The following is a 19,474-nucleotide window of genomic DNA, read 5'->3' as shown; positions in this document are numbered from 1 at the left end:
CTGTCAGAAGGCCAGCCGCACCCTGAAGGAGCAAGGTGAACTCTGCAGGCAACTATACTGTATTTTTGGATCTCTCCATTGTCCTCCAGTGAAAGGAACAGCTGGATTATCTAATACGGGCCATTTAAGTCTTCTTATGTTTCTTCAGCACAAAGACACAACATAAAGGAAACCTCAAAGAGCCAACCAGGTTTCTAGGTATATTTATTAGACCAGGAATGCCACAGCACAAGTGGTACCCATGGAACAAATGCCATTATGTTCATGCACGTGTGTGTTTTTTTTTCTCCTGTGAAAGCTGGGACCAGTTCATTATAAGCAAAAGCGTTACTCCCTCCACTCTTTAGGAGTGACTCTGCCAACTGGTGACAAGCCCCACTCAATTCCAGATTTTGTAAGCACCTGTAGGAAGATAAAAATCAAGATGATTAACTCTGAAATCAAAGAAACATTCTGATACATGGATATTTCTACTGGTTTTCATTTCTTGTACTAAAATGCGTAATTGTGTTCATCTTTCAGTAAGGAAGTAGGAAATGTTTATGTTGAACATTACTTAAATATTTCAGTTTTCTATTTCAACATACTTTAGAACCAAGGGTCTAGGATGTAAAACCACATCACTAAAATTCACTAAATCACTAAATTCATTTCCTGTACATGATCCAAACTGTTTTCACCATAACTTCAGTAAAAATTAAAATAGCACCATAACATATTCAGCTAAAACTTCTGCCTGAATAGCTAAGGCAACCTGTAGGGGAACTGTTGGACCATGGCCTGAACCTCTGATTGACCTGAGGCGAGCACTGAGTCAGCCGTGGGACCACAGGTGAAGGCAATTCTACTTGGAAGGGGTGGAGCCTGGCTGCCTCTCCCAGACCCCATTTAAGGACTGACTGTGACTGGGGAAGAATCTCTCTCTGGAGATTGCTCCTTCTGAACCTGCAATGCTGGTGAGTACTTTTCATTTATCTCTGATTATCCTTTCCAATATGATAATCTTACTAGCCTAGCTTCTCTGCATGCTTATTGATCATCCAATACTTTACAGCATCTGCGTAATGATTTTACATGACCAAAGTGAAGTAGACATTGCTTGCTCCCACTACGTTTTAAAAATCAATGAAATGTGTGTAAAAACTCAAAACACAAAGTAATCCATCTCCATTTCTGTCACACTGCTAGTGACTTAAAAAAAAAATTTGAAATTCTTACCACTTAAGGTGTTTGCAACAGGTGAGCCCTTCAGAAAATAGCTGACAAGCTTACAGCTGCATCACAACAAAGTGGTAAAGCAAGGGAAGACTTACGTATCCCCAGACAGTAGCAAAAACTGCTGCTCCGCCAATCAGCACCAGATTTCCGTATTTATCATGGAAGTTTGGTTCATGTTTGCGATGAATTTGTCTTACTGCAGTATGCTGAACACCACGAGCTAAGGAATATTAAAGAGAATTAGAAATATGGGAGTCAACTCAAATATGAGCTCAAACTACTCATAATGCTCATCTTCCACCAACAGAATGGCAACAATCAGCATTGAAAACTTTAGAAATAAAATTATCTTTAGCCTATTGGAACAAATTCAAAGTATGGGATTTTTGTGGCCCTGCTTGAGGCGGGGGTTGAAGATTCATGATCCTTGAGGTCCCTTCCAACCCGAGCTGTTCTGTGATACAGAAAGCCTTACATTTTGTTGCAGCCTTCCCAGTCTCTCCTGTGAAGGTTATTCCTGAGATTTGCTTCAGAAAGCAAATCCTTTGTTACCTTTTCCTCTGGGTCCCCAGTGTGGCAGTTCAATTAATAAAACTGTGTGACTATTTATCTAAGAAAGTAATTTGAGTAAATAAAGCTTTAATTTCAGAATCTGTTTTTGAGATTTCATATTTAGAAATTCTTCATTTTCAGCATGTGTACTCAAACACTTTCAGGAGGAAGCCCATCATCAAATTAAGGGGTTGAAGACTGTGGGTTTTAGAAACACATTTCTCATTCCCTTTATGATTTTTGGTGTGAAGGAAGTGAAGTGAAAAAGAAAAGGGAAATAGCTTCTCATTATATAATTAGATATGGGAGGATCTCTTCAGAGGATAGGAGGTATGTTCATTAACGTATAATACACATATGTAACATTTGTCGTATAAGATAGTCTTATTTATGAATCCAGCTATCAGTAGGCACAGTAAATTGCACAATAGTTGTACACAAATGAATTGATGAAACAGTGGTCTGTGCATACAGCCATTATACAGCAACTATTTTTTATATAGGAGTTTCACACATACTGCCTCAAAACATGACTGCCATCACTGCCCTGATGATACCCTAAATGCTGTCACATCCACAGAGTGCTCTGTGAACGTGAGCATGCTGCTCTGATGTTGAAAACAGCTGAAACAGCTCAGCACCTTTAAAGGACACAATAACTGCTTGTGAGCCAGCACTAAATGTGAGAGGAGCAGGTCAATTACTGGTGAGTCTGTCACCAGAGAGACTGCTTTACTCTTGAGTTTAAGCATTTGGCACTGACAGCACTGAGCACCTCTCCATGCACTGTACATGATCTGGATGTGCTTTCAGATCAAGGAGGAAGAGCACCGAGCAAGGGAACCCAAGGTCAGCTCGACTAAAGGCGGTAAAAAAGAGGAGGAAGAAGAGGTAGAACGAAGAGACGGCAGCCTCCACCCGCCACTATGAACCTCACGGAGGGAAGCGAGTCCAGAGACGCTCTGGGAAGGGACCCGGGCCGCTGGGAGCCCTGACAGAGACGGCAGGAAGCCGTGCGGAGCCCTGAGGAAAAGGCCTGCCCCAACTTCCCGAGAGCCCCAGCACGGCTGCGATCCGGAGAGCCCCTTCCTTACCCGTGAGGTTGAGAGCAGCCCTGGCCACAGGAAACATGGTGCCGAGCACGGACCGATCGCGGCCGGCGGATGCGGGTACCCTTGGAGAGCGGTGAAAAACAAAATGGCCGCGCCGGAAGTCGCCAATGCGCTGCGCCGCCGAGTGACGCCCTCTGGAAAATGTAGTTCCGCCGTGGTACCACGGAGCGGCGGGGGAAGCGCCTTTTCGCTACGAGGGAGCCCTAGCGGGGAAAGCTCTGTAGCTGAGCGACATGGGGGCTCTCGCTCTCTAGTATACAGATTGAGGAGCGCCTCTTTGCACAACACCAAAAAGCAGACCTCCCATGATGAGCTGGCGCACCGGTGACGAAAGGATTAAGAGCCTCCCCGCGGCCGCTATGAACGCAGTGTCAGGATGGCCGAGTGGTCTAAGGCGCCAGACTCAAGGCGTGCCGCGCCTTCCCATGGCGGGTTGGGTATTCTGGTCTCCGAATGGAGGCGTGGGTTCGAATCCCACTTCTGACACCACTTTTTTTTTTTTTTTCTTTCGAACTGCACCAGTCCCCATCCACACTATCTGTACAGACGAAGGATTTCGAGCACGATAAGAAACCGCGGTGAGCTCCGCAGCACTAGGATGGCGTTCTATAAAACGTATGTTCTCAGGCAGAGGGAAGTGTGAACGCTTGATTTCACTCAGCCCGTTACCACCGGCCGAAGGTTTTACATATGCATTTACTTCACGTTTTTAACCACCTTTCAAATACACGGCACAGCGATAGACACGCGCTTATAACAGCAGGGACGGCTCTGAGGAGCGACGAAGCTTCGCACAGTCTTATTCCATATTTCTTTTCGGTTTCGGAGGGACTCCCGGCACGAGGTTCGCCCGCAGCCGGGAAGCCCGAGCACCCCGCAGCTCGCAGTGTTTATAAAAGCAGCCACACCAGCACTCCATGACAAAAAATTGCAGCGCATTACCCCCCCCCCGTATCGCGTGCAGCGTAACACCTACCCCTGCCTTGCGGGAGCCCGCCCCTCAACGCAGCTCCGCCAATCCGGCTTCCCCAGCTTACCTCCTCCTTATTGGCTGCCGCTCCAGAGCTGAGCGCAGAGCCCGCGAATAAAATGCCGGCAATGAGAGGCGGGCTGGTGCTGCAGCCAATAGGAAGCAGCTGGGTGGTGTCGCGACTCTGTGGTCGGCCAGTAGGTGCGAGGTGGCGGTAAGGGGCAGCGATGGCGGCGCTGTCGGTGTTGGCGCTGCTGCTGCTGCTGGCCTGCGGCGGGCCGCGCGCTGCGGGGCAGAAGAGAAAGGAGGTGAGGCGGCGGTGCGCGGCCATCACGGCCTCAGCGGAGTGCCCGGAGCCGGGGGGGTGAGGCGGAGGCGGGGTTGATGCGGCGGAGCCCTCAGGCCCTGGGGAGCTGCTGTTGTGCGCTACGTTTGGCTTCCTGGTGTTTATATGGAACTTCTCTCGTTCCAGTTCCTGCCCGTTGTTCTGTTGCTGCACACCACCAAAAAGAGCCCGCTCCCATCGGTTTGATTCCCACAATCGAGATATTTATGAACATTGCTGAGGTCCCATCTCAGCATTTTCTCCTCCAGGCTGACCAGCCCCAGGTCTCTTAGCCTTTCCCCGTACAGGAGATGCTCCAGGCCCCTCGTCGTCTTTGTGGCTCTCTGCTGGACTCTTCGGAGTTCTTTGCCTTTATGATCTTTATGATCTGGGTGCAGAGCTCCAGATGTGGCCTTGCCAGGGCAGAACAGGGAGAGAGGATCACTTTCCTCATCCTGTTGGCCACGCTCTTTTAATGCAACCAGGATATCACTGGCTTTCTTGGCTACTCTAGCACCTAGCTCCTTTTCTGCAAAGCTCCTCCAGCAGGTTAACCTCTAACCTGTACTGATGCATGCAGTTATTCCTCCCCAGGTGCAGAACCTATGTTTGCCCTTGTTGAACCTCGCCAGTTTTCTCAGTGCCCAACTCTCCAGTCTGTCCAGGTCCTGTTGAATGGCAGCACAGCCTTCTCTTGTGTCAAGGCAACAAACCTCACCATTAACAGCATAGGAAGGTACTTTGGAGCAGGCAGCTTTCATCAGTGTGTAAGCACTTGGTGTAAATTAACATCCTTATTAACGATGTGACTGTAGAAGGCTCTGTGCCTTTGAGAGCTGAAAGCTGAATGAAGTATCACAATGTGTAGCTTGTGTTCTTGTAGAATATAGGAATTATATATAGAATAGAATATAGAATAATAGAATAAGAATTTGCAGTATGCATATCTTCAAGTCTGTGCTGCAAGAGGTTAGAGGGAAAAGCACCTGCAGGAAAACCAACGCTCTTTGATTTTCCTTTCAGATGGTGTTATCAGAAAAAGTGAGCCAGCTGATGGAGTGGACGAGTAAGAGATCTGTGATACGAATGAATGGCGACAAGTTCCGCCGTCTTGTGAAGGCACCGCCCAGAAACTACTCGGTGATTGTGATGTTCACTGCTCTTCAGCCTCACAGACAATGTGTTGTGTGCAAGTATGGCCTTCGTTCATCAACTGCAACTTGAAAGTCATCATGTGATTTGTAGGAGGTTAAATTTAAAAGAGTAACTCTCTCATGCACATAAAAGTACATGATACTAAAGTATGTCATATATTATTTTTGATATTCTATGGGAGTACTTACGTTATGTTGAGGGAAAACAATGTACTCAGTACTTATTTTGCTCCTAAAGTAATCAATGTCAATCAGAGAAAATGCTCACAGTGCTGAGTTTCTGCATAGAGAGGGCGAAATCTCAACTTTACTGGCATGTGCTACTGAAGAAATGTTTGCAGGTTAACTTGGTGGCCTTGCAGTCTAAAAGTTGCTATTAGTTAATAATGTTGATTGACATTTTATTTACGCTGATAATTTGCTAGTCTTGACCCGCTTCTGTAAAGGTAACTTCTGTACCAAATTATTTCAAATTGGTGTTCCATCTTTCTGATGCAGACAGGTGGACACTTCTGTTCATTTCAGTGCCCCCAGGATTAGCAAATCGGGAGTTTCTGGGCTGCATTTCAAAAATTTCTTTGGAAATTATCATTGCTCCTGGTTATGGATGCAGTGACACTTGACCTGTGTCTTGGCCTTTAAAGTACAATGGTGCTAAATGCTTTGATTTTTTTTTTTTTAAGGTGTAAAGCTGGCCCTGATTTTTTTTAAATTTTTTATTTTAAACATGAGAAAATAAATGTGAGGGGTGGGTGGAGTGCCCCTTTCAGTGGGATGGAGAGCTACTGCTCTTGCAGCTGTTCAGTAATTTGTGTTGGGGCTGACACACGACACACAGCATCTCACTTTGTGTGTTCACAGGCAAGCTGATGAAGAATACCAGATTCTGGCAAACTCCTGGCGATATTCCAGTGCTTTTACCAATAAGATTTTCTTTGCTATGGTAGATTTTGATGAAGGCTCAGATGTGTTTCAGATGGTAATGTTCTCTTTCTGTTCTATTTTTAACTTGCGTTTTGAAGAATGAGGGTAAAGATGTGTATAAAACCTGTCACAGTGATTAAAGACATGTCGAATTACTGAGCTCAGAAATTAAAAGCTACCACTCAGATGAGGAGTGAGATGACGAGATGAGGGCAGTGGTACTTAGCAGCAGCATTAATAGCACTGAAAAATATGAAATTGGCACAAAGGATGTGCTAGCTTATCTGACTGTCGCTTCAGGGCCTCTCTCCTTTTTTATGGATTCTCCTGCAGTATAGGAAGAGGCAAGACAGAAAACACTGAAGTCCTTAGGAATGGTTAAAAAAGGAACAGTGGGTTAGTTTTTCAATACTGATTGACTCCTACTCTTTTTTTTATTTTGCTGTTCTACTAAGTAGCAAAATAAAAAGTACATTTGAGAACTACAATTGCAAGCATACATGGAATGAGAGAATTCATCCTTCACTATAAGTTTCAAATGTTAATTTTTCTTTAAAGAGATGCTCATCTTTCTATTTAAAAGCTATGCAATTTAGGTAATGCTGTTTCAGTAGATGAAAGCTTTTGGAAAGGGAGGATGGAAACTTTCAGTACTCTTGCTTTATTTTCCCATAGTGTTTCATCAAAAATTAATTCACTAAGCTATGACTGGTATAAATTACTGCACATATTCCTGTCCTGATGATTTCTTTCTAGATAGTGTGTACAGAATAAGTAGCTTCAAAAAACACTGTAATGCTCTGGGGAAAATAGTGTTGGGGAAAGATCTTAATTAGGAAAAGGTTAATCAAAAATCAAAGAAGATGCTATAATGTCACCTTATGAACGAAAAGCTTTTATTGTTGTAATGTCCTGTTAACTGGATGGAACCTCTGAAATGCTTCCAGACAAAGGAACATCAATTAATTCAGAAAGGAAGCTCAGATGTGTTTAAAAAAATAAGCAAACAACAGCAATGTCCCCAACTATCCAGAGCAGCTGGCAGCAGAGAGCAGAAGTTATTTCTGACTGCTTACGAGAGAAAACAGCTTGGCTTACATGAAGGAAAGTACAGAATGGTATTAATTACTGTCGTAGAAAAGGCAAGAAGTTGGTCTGATTTTATCAGATACAGAAGCCTAAGCTGCTGTACGTGGTGCACTTTGCTAAAGTGTCTGTGCAACTTGTTCACTGAATACTCGTGCTTTCTAATGGACTCGGTGGCTGTTGCACATGCAGATGAACTGGAGGCACGTGTTGCTTAGTAGAGCTCTGATGGTGTTGTGTTTTCTGTGGATTTTCTACATGCAGCTGAACATGAATTCTGCTCCAACCTTCATTAATTTCCCTGCCAAAGGGAAGCCCAAGCGAGGTGACACGTATGAGCTCCAGGTGCGCGGCTTTGCAGCTGAGCAGCTTGCTCGATGGGTGGCTGACAGAACTGATGTCAATGTAAGTGTGCACAGAGAGGGACTTCATCCCTCACCTCCTCTGCAGCACGCCCTGCTGTGTTATTCTGGCTCTGACATTTGCTAATTGTGTTTTGTTGATAAGTCCAATCTCAGATACTCTAAACAGTTATTGCCTGCACAATCTTCCATCCCTGAGAATGTCCTAAGCAAGGCTGGATGGTGCTTTGAGCAGCCTGGTCTGGTGGAAGGTGTCTCTTCTGAGAGATTCTGTTTGAGCACATAACCACATTTTTAAGGTTCCTTACCTAGTGCTCTTGTATGTTGTGTGTAGCTGTGTCTGATAAGATGGTAAGAATCATCTTTCTTGTGTTTCTGAGGAAGGAAATTGTTTCAATTAGTAGGTAAGGTAGTGGGATGTTAAGAAGGAAGAAACTTTATGTACTTTTCAGGTCAGAGCTTCTTATTGAAATTTATGGGAGGTTTCTTTCAGAGTTGGTATTTTTCTCTTCTAATACGTTGGGGTTTTTTAGGTGTAAGGATGTTACATGTTATCTTGTTCAGAGAAAATGATGAAGTTACCTTCTGTGTGCAGATTCGTGTGATAAGGCCACCAAACTATGCTGGACCACTGATGTTAGGACTGCTGCTGGCTGTCATTGGTGGCCTTGTGTATTTACGGGGGAGCAATCTGGATTTTCTCTATAACAAAACTGGCTGGGCATTTGCTGCTTTGGTGAGTAATTGTGATTCTTGTCTGCCTGTTGCTCTGAGTTTTATTGCAATCAAACGTTTTTGAAAAGCTTTTGTTTAAACCTGCTGGATGACAGTGAGGTACATTTAGCTTTTCAGTAGCCTGTTAATATTTCATCTCTTTTTTTTTTTTTTTTTTTAAAACTCAGATGGTACTTCATTGGATTTCTATACTAATAAAAGGCCTAGATTGAGGTGGCATTCCAAACTGGCACTTTTTGGTATTAAATTAAAAGAAGTGGAATGGAAAAAAATTCTTAAGGAGTATTTTATTCTTTCCTTTTCAGTGTTTTGTATTAGCAATGACATCAGGTCAGATGTGGAACCATATTAGAGGGCCACCCTATGCTCATAAGAACCCCCATACAGGACAAGTGGTAAGTCTAATTTCTCTATTTATATTTCTGCCTTTCTATTGTACAGAATAACGTCTGTCCTAAAAGAGACAAGTCAGAATGCAGATTCTATTCTTGACCTCATTAGAGAGTTAGTGAGGCTAACTTGGTCTTTGACAAGGCAAGCTAGGGGATATTCAGAGCAGATATGGTCAGCCTTCTTTGAAATATCTGTGAAAGAGGGGTTTTGTAGGTGAGCTGTTCAAATGGAAAAGCTGATGGATTCCATTCAGGATTTAGGTTTAACTACACTTAATATTATGCTTTCCTTGGCTGAAAGGGAACTGCAAACTCTTACCTTGCTAATAAGCAATCACAAAAAACTGATTTTAATCCGAAACAAAATGTTCTGTTGTGTAATTGGGATGTGATAATGGTTACCTACGCTTAAATCTTCATGGGAAAGATATTAATAGAATTTTTAGTTAGGTGATTCATTAGTTCTAAAAGATTGATGTTGCTGGTTTATGGTATTTGAAGAATAACGACAGTCATTGCCTAGGTTTTTTTCTGCGTGTGTTGGTTTCTGTTCACAGAAATAAGCTTTTTGGGAGCTGGAATAACTAATTCTTAATTGGGCTAGAAATAGTAAGGTTAATTTGCTATCTAGCAACTATCTAGCTTAGAATCACAGAATCACAGAATCACAGAATTGTAGGGGCTGGAAGGGACCTCCAGAGATCATCGAGTCCAACCCCCTGCCAAAGCAGGTTCCCTACAGCAGGTCGCACAGGTCGGCATCCAGGCAGGTCTTGAACATCTCCAGAGAAGGAGACTCCACCACCTCCCTGGGCAGCCTGTTCCAGTGCTCCGTCACCCTCACTGTAAAGAAGTTCTTGCGCATGTTTGTGCGGAACTTCCTATGCTCCAGTTTCTGGCCGTTTCCCCTTGTCCTGTCTCCACTCACCACTGAAAACAGTCCGGCCTCGCCATTCTGCCCCCCACACCTTAGATATTTATAGACCTGGATCAGGTCCCCTCTCAGTCTTCTTTTCTCAAGGCTGAACAGACCCAGTTCACTCAGCCTTTCTCCATAGCACAGATGCTCCAGGCCCTTCACCATCTTCGTGGCCCTCCGCTGGACTCTTTCCAAGAGATCCCTGTCTTTTTGTTCTGGGGAGCCCAGAACTGGACGCAGTGCTCCAGATGAGGTCTTACCAGGGCAGAGTAGAGGGGGAGGATCACCTCCTTTGACCTGCTGGCCACGATCTTTTTAATGCACCCCAGTAAGCCACTGGCCTTTTTGGCCACAAGGGCACACTGCTGGCTCATGGCCAACCTGTCGTCCACCAGGACACCCAGGTCCCTTTCCGCAGAGCTCCCCTCCAGCAGGTCATCCCCCAAAATGAGCTTAGCTTCTTGTTTGAAACAACTCAAAGTGTTTTCATGTAGCAAAGCTTTAAATAGCCATCATACAGATGCAGGTACTCTGCAGAAAACAGGACATGCTGGTTCAAAAGTGTTGCCTTGTTTCAATACCAAGAGAGTTCAAGCTCTTTTTGTGTGAGGAAACTTGGATTATTCTAGTAATTAAAGAAAGCTATGAAGATGCTAAAATAATGCTGGGGGGTAAGCCATTTGGTAACCCCATATGCTATCGCCTTTGCTATCAAGTTATTTGGGATGGAGATTTCCCCCATGCTACTGTAAGCATTTCTTTAATATTTCCTACTTTTCTTTACCTCCTCCCCACTAAAGAGTGAAGGTGTGTGTGTGTGTGTGTTTAAGAAGTTGAATGTTTTGGAGGAAGGTTTGTTTTCATGTTTGCTTTTCAGCATTTAATTACCTGTGATACTTTCTCCTTTTCTCTCCCATTCACATTTTATCTCCAGTGATGAAGAGAGATGACAGTTCTTAAGTAGCTAACAGAAAAATAGAGGTGTGTGTTGGATCTTATATATTAAATAGTGCTGTTGTTGAGCCTGGCAATTTCATACTCAACCTGATCTTCCATATCTCATGCACCTATCTGTTGACTTCCATGAATTTCAAACTTTCTGTTGACTCATCCAGTTGGTAGACTTCTAATGAAAACAACGAATGAAAGCAACAGAAGATTCCTGTCTGAGCCAACTGAAGTTCTAAGTCAACAGAAGTTCTCATCTGTGAAATGTTTTCTTCAAAGTATTTCTGCTTTTTTTTTTGTAACACTATTTCTGTTTAGTACATTCCTCACCCTTTTTTTGATCTGAACACAAAGACTGAAGAGTAAAGCTTCAAGTGTGCTGTTAGTGGTGGTATTTTTTCTCTGATGGCATGAAAAAGATTTAAAATGCCCAGCACTGAACCAAGTGAGCAGTGTTCACACACTGTCCCACGGATGAGCACAATGTCCCTAGCATAAGGATCCAAGTCAGGGTTTGGGTCAGCCTCGAAGGCCAGTGGGTGCAGAGGGGATGTAACTATCCAAACAGGAAATCTGGGTGATGAAGGTTGTAGCAGCTCCTGCATTATGATAATCTGAACTTTGGGCTGATTGCACATGAGAGTACAGGAAGTATTTCTGATCCCAGTTCATGTTAAATAGATGAAATTGTTCATGCTAGAACTTCTTTTGTCTCATGAACATGACATTGCAAAATGCAGTTCCAAGCTCTATAGCTGCTGTTAATTGTTTCAAAGTTGACTCCAGTCTTTCTAAAACTCAGCTGCTCTTTGTCTCTTGCAGAGCTATATCCATGGAAGCAGCCAAGCCCAGTTTGTTGCAGAAACACACATTGTTCTCCTGTTCAGTATCCTTACTGAGACAGACATTGTTGGTGGCAATTCTTCTGTTAGCTTATGCTGCTGCCTCTTCTACAAGTGTTTTGTCATGGTTCCTATCTGTCTGCTGATGCTGGTGCAGAAACTTGTGGAGACTGCTGACAGCTATGGCTTTCTAATGACAGTGATCTTTGAGAAGAGTGTTTACTGCTATCTCACCACCTTCTTCCCTTCTCAGTGACCAAACTGGATGGGTTCTTGTGGAATCATAAGGCCCTTCAGGATAGCCCCTTTTCCTTTACATGTTTTGTCTTTTCAGTCTCATTTAATTCTCTCTTTAGCTTTGAATTATTTCCTCTATTACTGATGGGTTTTCTCTTATTTCTTGGCTTACCTTCTTTGCCTTTAACCTTAGCTCTCATTCATGCTAACAAGTCAGGATTTTTTCATGCTGGTATTAAGCCATCAATAGAGGTAAGCAGAATCTTGCTGGTTTGAGTTTTTTCTCTTCTCATTTGTATAAAGATGTTTCTTTAGAGTGTGCATTGTCTCTTCTACTCATACATGCATGTGTTTATCCGTCATCTGTGACTTGAGTCTTCCTTGAATCAAGCTCTCCTTGTCTTGTCACTTGTGCCAGCCTGTGCCTTATTTTACTTTTACTAGGGAATAAGTCTTATTTAATACTGTATTTCCCTTGCAGTTTCACTGTCCCAAATTGTCTGCATTTTTGTGGTACACAGATCTCCTTAGCAGCATGCTTACCATGGGCACGAGTGAGTTTCTCTCTTAAACTGTATGATTCAAAACTATTTTATAAGCACCTGTCTTCTTCAGTACTCTGTAGTGGCTAACAAGCTTCTGTTGTAACAGTGAGGTTCTTAGTAACTGAGTGGATTCATCTTTCTCCCTTTTCTCTTAAATCTTTTCAAAATCCCAATTTCACCAAGAGATGCATTTGTGTGGTTTTTTTTTTTTTTTCCTTTTTGTAATTCAGTGACATAAAATGGACAATTTAAATATGCTGTTAGGAGTTAAAAAAGCTTTCAACTCTGTGTATGTCATATCAAATACTTATTTAATACTGAAAAACTCAATTTAGTAAGAGACTTCCAGTCTTTTTCTTGCTATTGTTGTACTTCTGATGCATTCAGTTGAATGTAACATAATTTTTAATTGGTGCCTGTTTGCATTAGATGTCATCTCCTTCAGCCCCTGTTGGCACCAACAAGTGGTTCTCATTTCAGAAGAAGAATTGAGGCTGAAACTTCTCTGGTTTTGTTGTTTTGTTGTTTGATTTTTTTTCTTAACGGTTCATTCTTGGCAAATGCCAGGCCTTTTTTTTTGTCTGTGCTGCTTTAATTTTTGATAATTTTAATGATTTCTTTTAATTGAAGCTTTAGAAATGACTCAAGTCTTGTTATTTGAAAGATTCCATGTTAGATGAAAATACTCATTTTATTAATTCTGTTAGTTGAGTTAAAACAGTTTACAGTTTGTAAATTCCTTTTGAGAGGGAGTAAAACAATGGTAGGAGTGGACTTACCTCCCAGAAGGAAGAAGTCCTGTTTCAATACAGGCTGAGAGCATAACCTTAAACTTTGCTTTGAGACCTACTATATATTCTGGTTTATGCTTCAAACTTTGTGTTTATTTTCTCTTGGGTTTTGATGATTATGAACAACTTCAGTTTGCTTTTTTTAGCCTTAGATTTGTTGATTAGAGCAGGAAGTTTGTGATTTTTTTTCAAGCTTGCAGGATTAGGAATGCAAGTATTGTATTAAGTCCGGTGTATTTTGTTGATATAGCCTTAAACAGTGTCCACAGATGGTGGTGTTACTTTAGGAATGGTTCTCCTCCATGAAGCTGCTACTTCTGACATGGATGTGGGGAAGAGAAAGAGTAAGTACTACTATTTTTCTCTCCATCTAGAGGGGTCACATTATATGAAAATCAGGGTATTTAACAGAAATGCTTTTATGCTGTTTGTTTTTAATTGTGAATATTGGTCAATTTTAGTATTTATTATTTAGTTTCAGACAAATGATGAAATCCAGGGTTTCTATGGTCTTTTCAACGTTGCAGTTGGTTGCATAATAGTAATAGAATAAGTTTCTATTTCATAATTGGTTTTCTTCAAGGAAGAATTAAAGAAGGGGAAAAAATGATTCAAATGATTTAATGTTATGGTAGCTAACGAATAAGAGTAGAGTATTCCTGGTGGTCTAATATAATACTGGGGTGATCTGTTTAAATAAAAACAAGTCAACTTAAGTTGCCTGCTGTAAAAAAAAACAAACAAACAAACAAAAAAAAAAAAACAAAAAACAACCTCCAAGAAATGATAATGAAACAAAATACTCTTGAATGCATCAGACAATAACTTGTTATGTGTTTCATTATTCTGTGTGTCCAGGAGAAAATAGCTCCAGTTTTCTTCTCTGCCCCATTTTATGGCCATGTTAATCTCATTTTGTTTGTCTGTGCTTCAGTTAAGAAAAAATAAACTGTATGTTAGGTTCTATATGTCTTGTGTATTATTTGAGTCGCAGTGTATGGATCTGTCTTTTTTTCTCCTCCATTGCTATTAATGAGGGATATTTCAGGATAAAGTGCATGCAGATCCCATGCTAGTCTTAGCTGAGATACTCAAGAACTGGTTTTGATGTGTACCAATTCCTCTCGTGGGTCTCAGCAGCAGCAAAACCAACAGCAGCGGTTTCAGTTTCTGGATATTATTAGTACATGTGGACCTCTGGTGGGGATGAAGTGAAACAGATTTCTGCTTTACTCTTGGACTGCATGCATGTGTGCTTACTTGTGTCCTTGCCTTGACAGGGAAGGATGCTGTTGTATGCTTTTCATCTTTCAGTCATTTCAGCAGTTTTTAGATGTGCTTAGCAAAGAGCAAGGTAGGCAGATGTAAAGATGCTTTTGGGCCACTTTGTTAGCAAGTGAGAGAAAGGGCTTATCATCTCAGTGAAAATGGGCTTAAAGTATTTGAAAGAGAATGATGTCGGTATAGCTCTTCTAAGTGACTACAGCACAGGTTTAATCTGACCAAACTTGTGAATATTGCAGAATATTTCTGTTAACTGTGGTATTTTTGGAGAGAGCTGTCACTTAACTATTGTCTTACTCTGCATCTCTTGCAGTCATGTGCATTGCTGGTATTGGCTTGGTGGTGTTCTTTTTCAGTTGGCTGCTATCTGTCTTCAGGTCAAAATACCATGGATATCCATACAGGTACTGCTTTTCTGCTGCTTCAGTCACTGTGTTTGTGTGCACTGTGGTACAGCTGCGTCACCGGAGGTGGTTATGGAGAAAGAGGAGTAAATACAAATGAAGGCTTTGGGGGTGGTAACAGAAATTTTACTTGTGCTTACGGATGAATCTGTTCCTGTGGACTGGTATTTGCTTCTCTTAATGTTAATATAAAACAGAATGAAGAAAGAAGCTAAATATTTCTTTTCTCCCCCTGAAATCTAATTTGGTGAGAAATATTCTTTTAAAATAAAAGCTGCTCTTGCTGCTCAGAGCAGCAATGTTGGCTAATAGTGCAGAAATACAGCATTTGGTGGATATACCACTCTTTTTCTGGCCAAAGCACAGATTATGCTGCACTCCTTTTTATGCTGTTATGTATTTATAAAATATTTATATTCTTATGTTGGTATCTCAGCCAATTATATTGAAATAAGTGCTTCTTTACTACATTCCCTCAGTACTCATACATTCTGATCATTAGTTCTTACTGTTGGGAATAGGGAATGTGACTGATTATTTGAAGCTGCAAATATTTCAGGATTGCTTTTATCTTTGTTGAGTAGTTAATTTATTTTTTTATATTGATGGATATAGGGGTCTTGTTTAATGTATTTTGAAGGAATGAATACATATTGAGGGGCCAGCTTCTGACCATGTTGGCTCCCGTGGAGTTTCTAGTGTGTCTGGAAGGCTAATCCTGATTGGCATTGGCAAATATATGGTGTTCTCTCTGTGAGAAGCCATAATGATGGGTTACTGTGTCTATTAACAGAGTGAGAGCATCATTGCCTTCCTAGAATTCTGTAGTATGTGTGGACACTGGAGGTTTATTTTGTCAAGATTTCTGTTAATTTATAGCTACCACCAATCACTCCTTACACAAACAGTTGATGAGTCTCACTGTGATCAAGAGGAATATTTCTGGTTCCCAGTCTGTAGCGCCATGCCACTGGCAGATCCTCACTCAGCTTTTTCACAAATTGTGAAGATATCTGCCTTACTTATCCTGCCTAAAAGTTCATAGCGATGGTCACGACCTGAGGTGTTGGGGGTATGCCTTTGTGTTCAGCAGGAGGTGGGAGTTATGGGATAGAGTGCAAAAGGAGTGCCTCAGCTGGAGTAGATTCAAACAATGAGGCAGAGGCTGGCTGCTAAATTCAGAATCATCCTCATTATCTGTTGACAGTATAAGTATTTATTCAGTGATCTTGCTTTCTGAGACTGGGATCTTATGATTTTTGCTGTAGTAAAGACAGAGGTCTGAAGATAACTTTGAATGTCTGAAATTATTGGCTCTTATCACTGAAATTCAAGGGCAGCTGCTCTCTCTAACTCACTTGTGCTTCTTGCCAAACAGTTCTTAGTGAAGCACATGCAGTCACACTGTGAGAAGTTAGCCAGAGCTTTGCTGCTCCTGAAATTCTGCTCAAAAAGCCTCTTGTAGTTTTTAGTATTCTTCCACCAACTCCTCAGAAATATCCATCACCCGTGAATTACAGACTCCTGCTAACCCACTGTTGTGTTCCTTCTACACCCACAGGCTGGGAAACCCTTTAGGTCATGGCAGTAGTCAGTTCTTTCATTTTTGTAAATGTCTCTATAATAAAATGTGATACTCACAAATGCTTTTCTAACACCAAAAGAGTTAACACTCTTCTAACGAAGAAACAATCTTCTAACGAAAAAACATTCTTCTAACGAAGAATTTCTTGTTGAATAACTGATTGCCTTTCGTTCTGTTCTTTGCAGTGGTCTAATGTGCTTCTTCTAAGTTTGGAGCAAGTGTGATATTGCTGCTCTGGCTTGGCTTGAGGAGTATTAGAAGTCTTGCTTTTAAGTATCTTTCTCCACAGCTATTTACGCCTTAGTTTTTCATTCTGATCTTCTGAGAATATGTGGAAAGCTAAATAGGCAGTTGCAGGCCTTTGCTTTTTATAGAAGTAATAAATGTTTGTTTTCTCTTTGTTCTTGCAGTTTCCTAATGAGTTAAAGGATTCCAGAATCTGTAACACCAGGAAGATGGTGACTATGAAACTGCGTAATAGAATGGAAGAACTAAAGATGTGTGGTTCATGCTACCTCTCTTTACACTGAATGAGATAGTTAAACACTGAACCAAAGACGACTGCAGTGCCTTAGATATAACAAGCAATGTGCATTGATGGACAGAGTATTAAGATGCAAACTCTCTTCCAAGCTTTACATCTTCTGATGCAACTTTAATGGAAGGCAAAACTTTGCATTTAGAATTACTATGTTTCCTTAGACTAACAGAAATGGTACTTTGAATTCTATTGGATAATCTCTTTTGCATGTCTTTTCCCTCAGATACTTCTTGCTCATCCTTGTAGGTGACAGTAGCTTCTCTGTTGTGCCTTTGCATGGTTGAGGAAGCTTCATGTACCTGCATGTCACTTCCTTCAGTCTGTGACCCTTGGAGCGTACTGCAGATTCCATTTCAGGATGTGCATACCCTAAAGGTGTGTGTGTCTATTTTGAGAAGAGCATTTAACTACAGTATGATGCAAGAGACTGCTTCACAGATGAAGGAAGACTTTATAACGGGTAGTAATGGCTCAAATGGTAAAATTTCAGTCAACATTGTACAGTGACCTACTAATGAATTTTATACTTGATATTCAGGACTGAAAAAAATAATCAAAAATTTAGTGTATTACTTCTTCTCCCTAGTAAATAGGCAAAATTTATGGTAAACTTTGCTGTCTATAACTTGATTGAAGTCCCTACTTGTTACAATGCAACTCATTCAGTTGTTAAAAACTTTCTTGTCAAATAATGAAACTCCATCAGTTCATTTGTAAGTATTGGTTCACTAAAAAGCATCATCTCAGTGATCAACACTTCCCTTCCAAAAATTACAAAACATGGAAAGGTAATTAAAGGGGTAACTAATCCGTTGCATGAATTACAAGTTGCTAAGTGGCCTTAAAGTTACTGCTCAGCATCTGCTGGTCACAATCTGAGTTCTCACATTCATTGCTTTCTCCGAATTATTTTCAGCCGTATGTCCTTGGAAGGATATGGGAGTGGGCTGAGATATCTAACCCCAGATGTTGTTACTCTTTCTTAGCCTTATAATTAAATGGATGTGCTTTTTGCTCTTTTATCTCACAAAGATGCTTTCCCTTAAGGATTTTCTAGTTGAAGACCTTGTGCCTCAGCCCACGCTGTTTTGTAATTCAGCATCTGCACTACAGGAAATGTTTGTGGCCTAATTCAGCAGTACTGCCTTTTGTAGACTATGATGGCCTTGGTGGTTAATAGTCAGAGGAAAATATGAGACTGGCTTCTCCTTCTGCCTGTCTCTAAGGGTTACAGGATGTGGATACTTTGGATTTAAGCTCAAAAAGAGTTTATCATTCAGAGTGGAATGTTGTTATTATGCAATTTTGCTACATTAACACATCTCAAGTGCCTTACCTGTTCTAATTTAGTTGTTTGACATTTCAACTTGTTGGTGAGATGCATTTTTTAAAGAAACCATATAGAATGAGAAGTTTTAGTGGATTGGATAAGATGTGTGGCTGGACAACTTTCAATAAATGTTTTTTAATCTACACTGGTGTCTCTCAAACTTTCAGACTGAAAGAAGATATGACAAACCTATTTTTTTCCACTGTTGCTTCTGTGTGTTAATAAGTAAATATAGTAAAAACCTGAGCGTGGCTGAGTAGATGGGATTAATAGTGTGTGTTTATGCAGGAAATCACAACCTGAAGCATCACTGCTGGAGGTCCTCTCATGTAGCCAACGAACAGCACAGGGGCTGCATGTTTTTCACTTGTACCTCAGGAAAGCTGTCAAAGACAAGACTTGGCTTCCTGGGGTCTTTGGCAGGTGGTGTTCCTGAAAGTGGAGTCCAGTGAGACTACAGTTACAGACTTGAAAAACTTAGTTTCCTGCCCTATTGGCATTTTAAGAAGGCTTCCAGCAACATTTGAGATTGGTTGTGCTTCAGTTGTTAACAATGCAACAAAAGCAATACACAATCTTGTTCTGAAATAATGTTTTCTATGGAAGCTTTCAGATTTTGTAAATGTTGTGTTTATTGTATTCTGTCCCTTTCAAAAGCATTTAATCGTATGGGCCAACTTTAAACAGTCGTGCGTTGTGTTGGTGGATGGTGGGGACATGTTGGCCTTGCATTTAAGGCATTTCTCTTAATTTAATTTAATACTTTTAATACTTTTCTCTTTCCATGTTGGCACATGGAATTAAAATAATGCTTGTTGTCTTCCCCCTGCAGTTTTTCTGCTCTCTAGGCAGAAAATGAAGCACGTGGAGAAAGGTTGAAGTGTGATCATTGAGAAGAAGACTGAGTGCTTCCACAGACCTGTAGCAGATCTAGAGAGCATATATTCCAGAAAAAAGTTATTTGGCTTGTAGAGCAGTTGAGGTAATAGTTAGCTGTATGCATCTCTCCTGACTGGTTAGCATAATGCATTGATCCAGACCCCTTCTGTCTTCTCCAGGGTGGACAAGCCCAGGTCCTTCTGCCTTTCCTTGTAACAGATGCTCCTGTCCGTGTTTCCATTTCTTACCATGCTTATCTTCTGATAAACAAAGAATGAGCTTTGTTGCACATTTTCTGCTCTACTTAAAAGCTCACATCTTGACCATTCCTGTAAAATG

General features: G+C 41.3%; 2 protein-coding genes and 1 non-coding gene across 4 annotated transcripts; 2 read left to right on the top strand and 1 right to left on the bottom strand.

Annotated features, from left to right (window-relative positions):
- Window positions 1-187: 187 nt before the first annotated feature.
- LOC125699584 (cytochrome c oxidase subunit 7B, mitochondrial) lies at window positions 188-2,999 on the bottom strand. Its single transcript, XM_048959267.1, has 3 exons — window positions 2,865-2,999; window positions 1,314-1,438; window positions 188-402 (listed from the first exon to the last, which is right to left on the bottom strand). Exons 1-3 carry the CDS (start codon window positions 2,899-2,901, stop codon window positions 328-330), a joined length of 237 nt encoding a protein of 78 aa, XP_048815224.1. The 5' UTR covers window positions 2,902-2,999; the 3' UTR covers window positions 188-327.
- On the top strand, window positions 420-18,399 carry MAGT1 (magnesium transporter 1). Of its 2 annotated transcripts, none has more exons than XM_048959266.1 (10): window positions 420-956; window positions 5,201-5,370; window positions 6,193-6,310; window positions 7,606-7,746; window positions 8,299-8,439; window positions 8,744-8,833; window positions 11,520-11,583; window positions 13,382-13,456; window positions 14,710-14,800; window positions 16,796-18,399. In XM_048959266.1, exons 1-10 carry the CDS (start codon window positions 951-953, stop codon window positions 16,809-16,811), a joined length of 912 nt encoding a protein of 303 aa, XP_048815223.1. In that variant the 5' UTR covers window positions 420-950; the 3' UTR covers window positions 16,812-18,399. The 2 variants fall into 2 exon arrangements, with proteins under 2 accessions (XP_048815223.1, XP_048815222.1); XM_048959265.1 differs by lacking the exon at window positions 420-956 and adding an exon at window positions 4,026-4,160.
- Window positions 3,253-3,368, top strand: TRNAL-CAA (transfer RNA leucine (anticodon CAA)). The gene is made up of 2 exons: window positions 3,253-3,290; window positions 3,323-3,368. It is a non-coding gene; the product is annotated as a tRNA-Leu (tRNA).
- Window positions 18,400-19,474: the final 1,075 nt, after the last annotated feature.

Source organism: Lagopus muta, chromosome 13 (genome assembly GCF_023343835.1).
Source record: "Lagopus muta isolate bLagMut1 chromosome 13, bLagMut1 primary, whole genome shotgun sequence".
NCBI classification, from domain to species: domain Eukaryota; kingdom Metazoa; phylum Chordata; class Aves; order Galliformes; family Phasianidae; genus Lagopus; species Lagopus muta.
The sequence above is the reverse complement of the archived record's forward strand: the minus strand, read 5'-3'. Positions and strand labels throughout refer to the sequence as shown.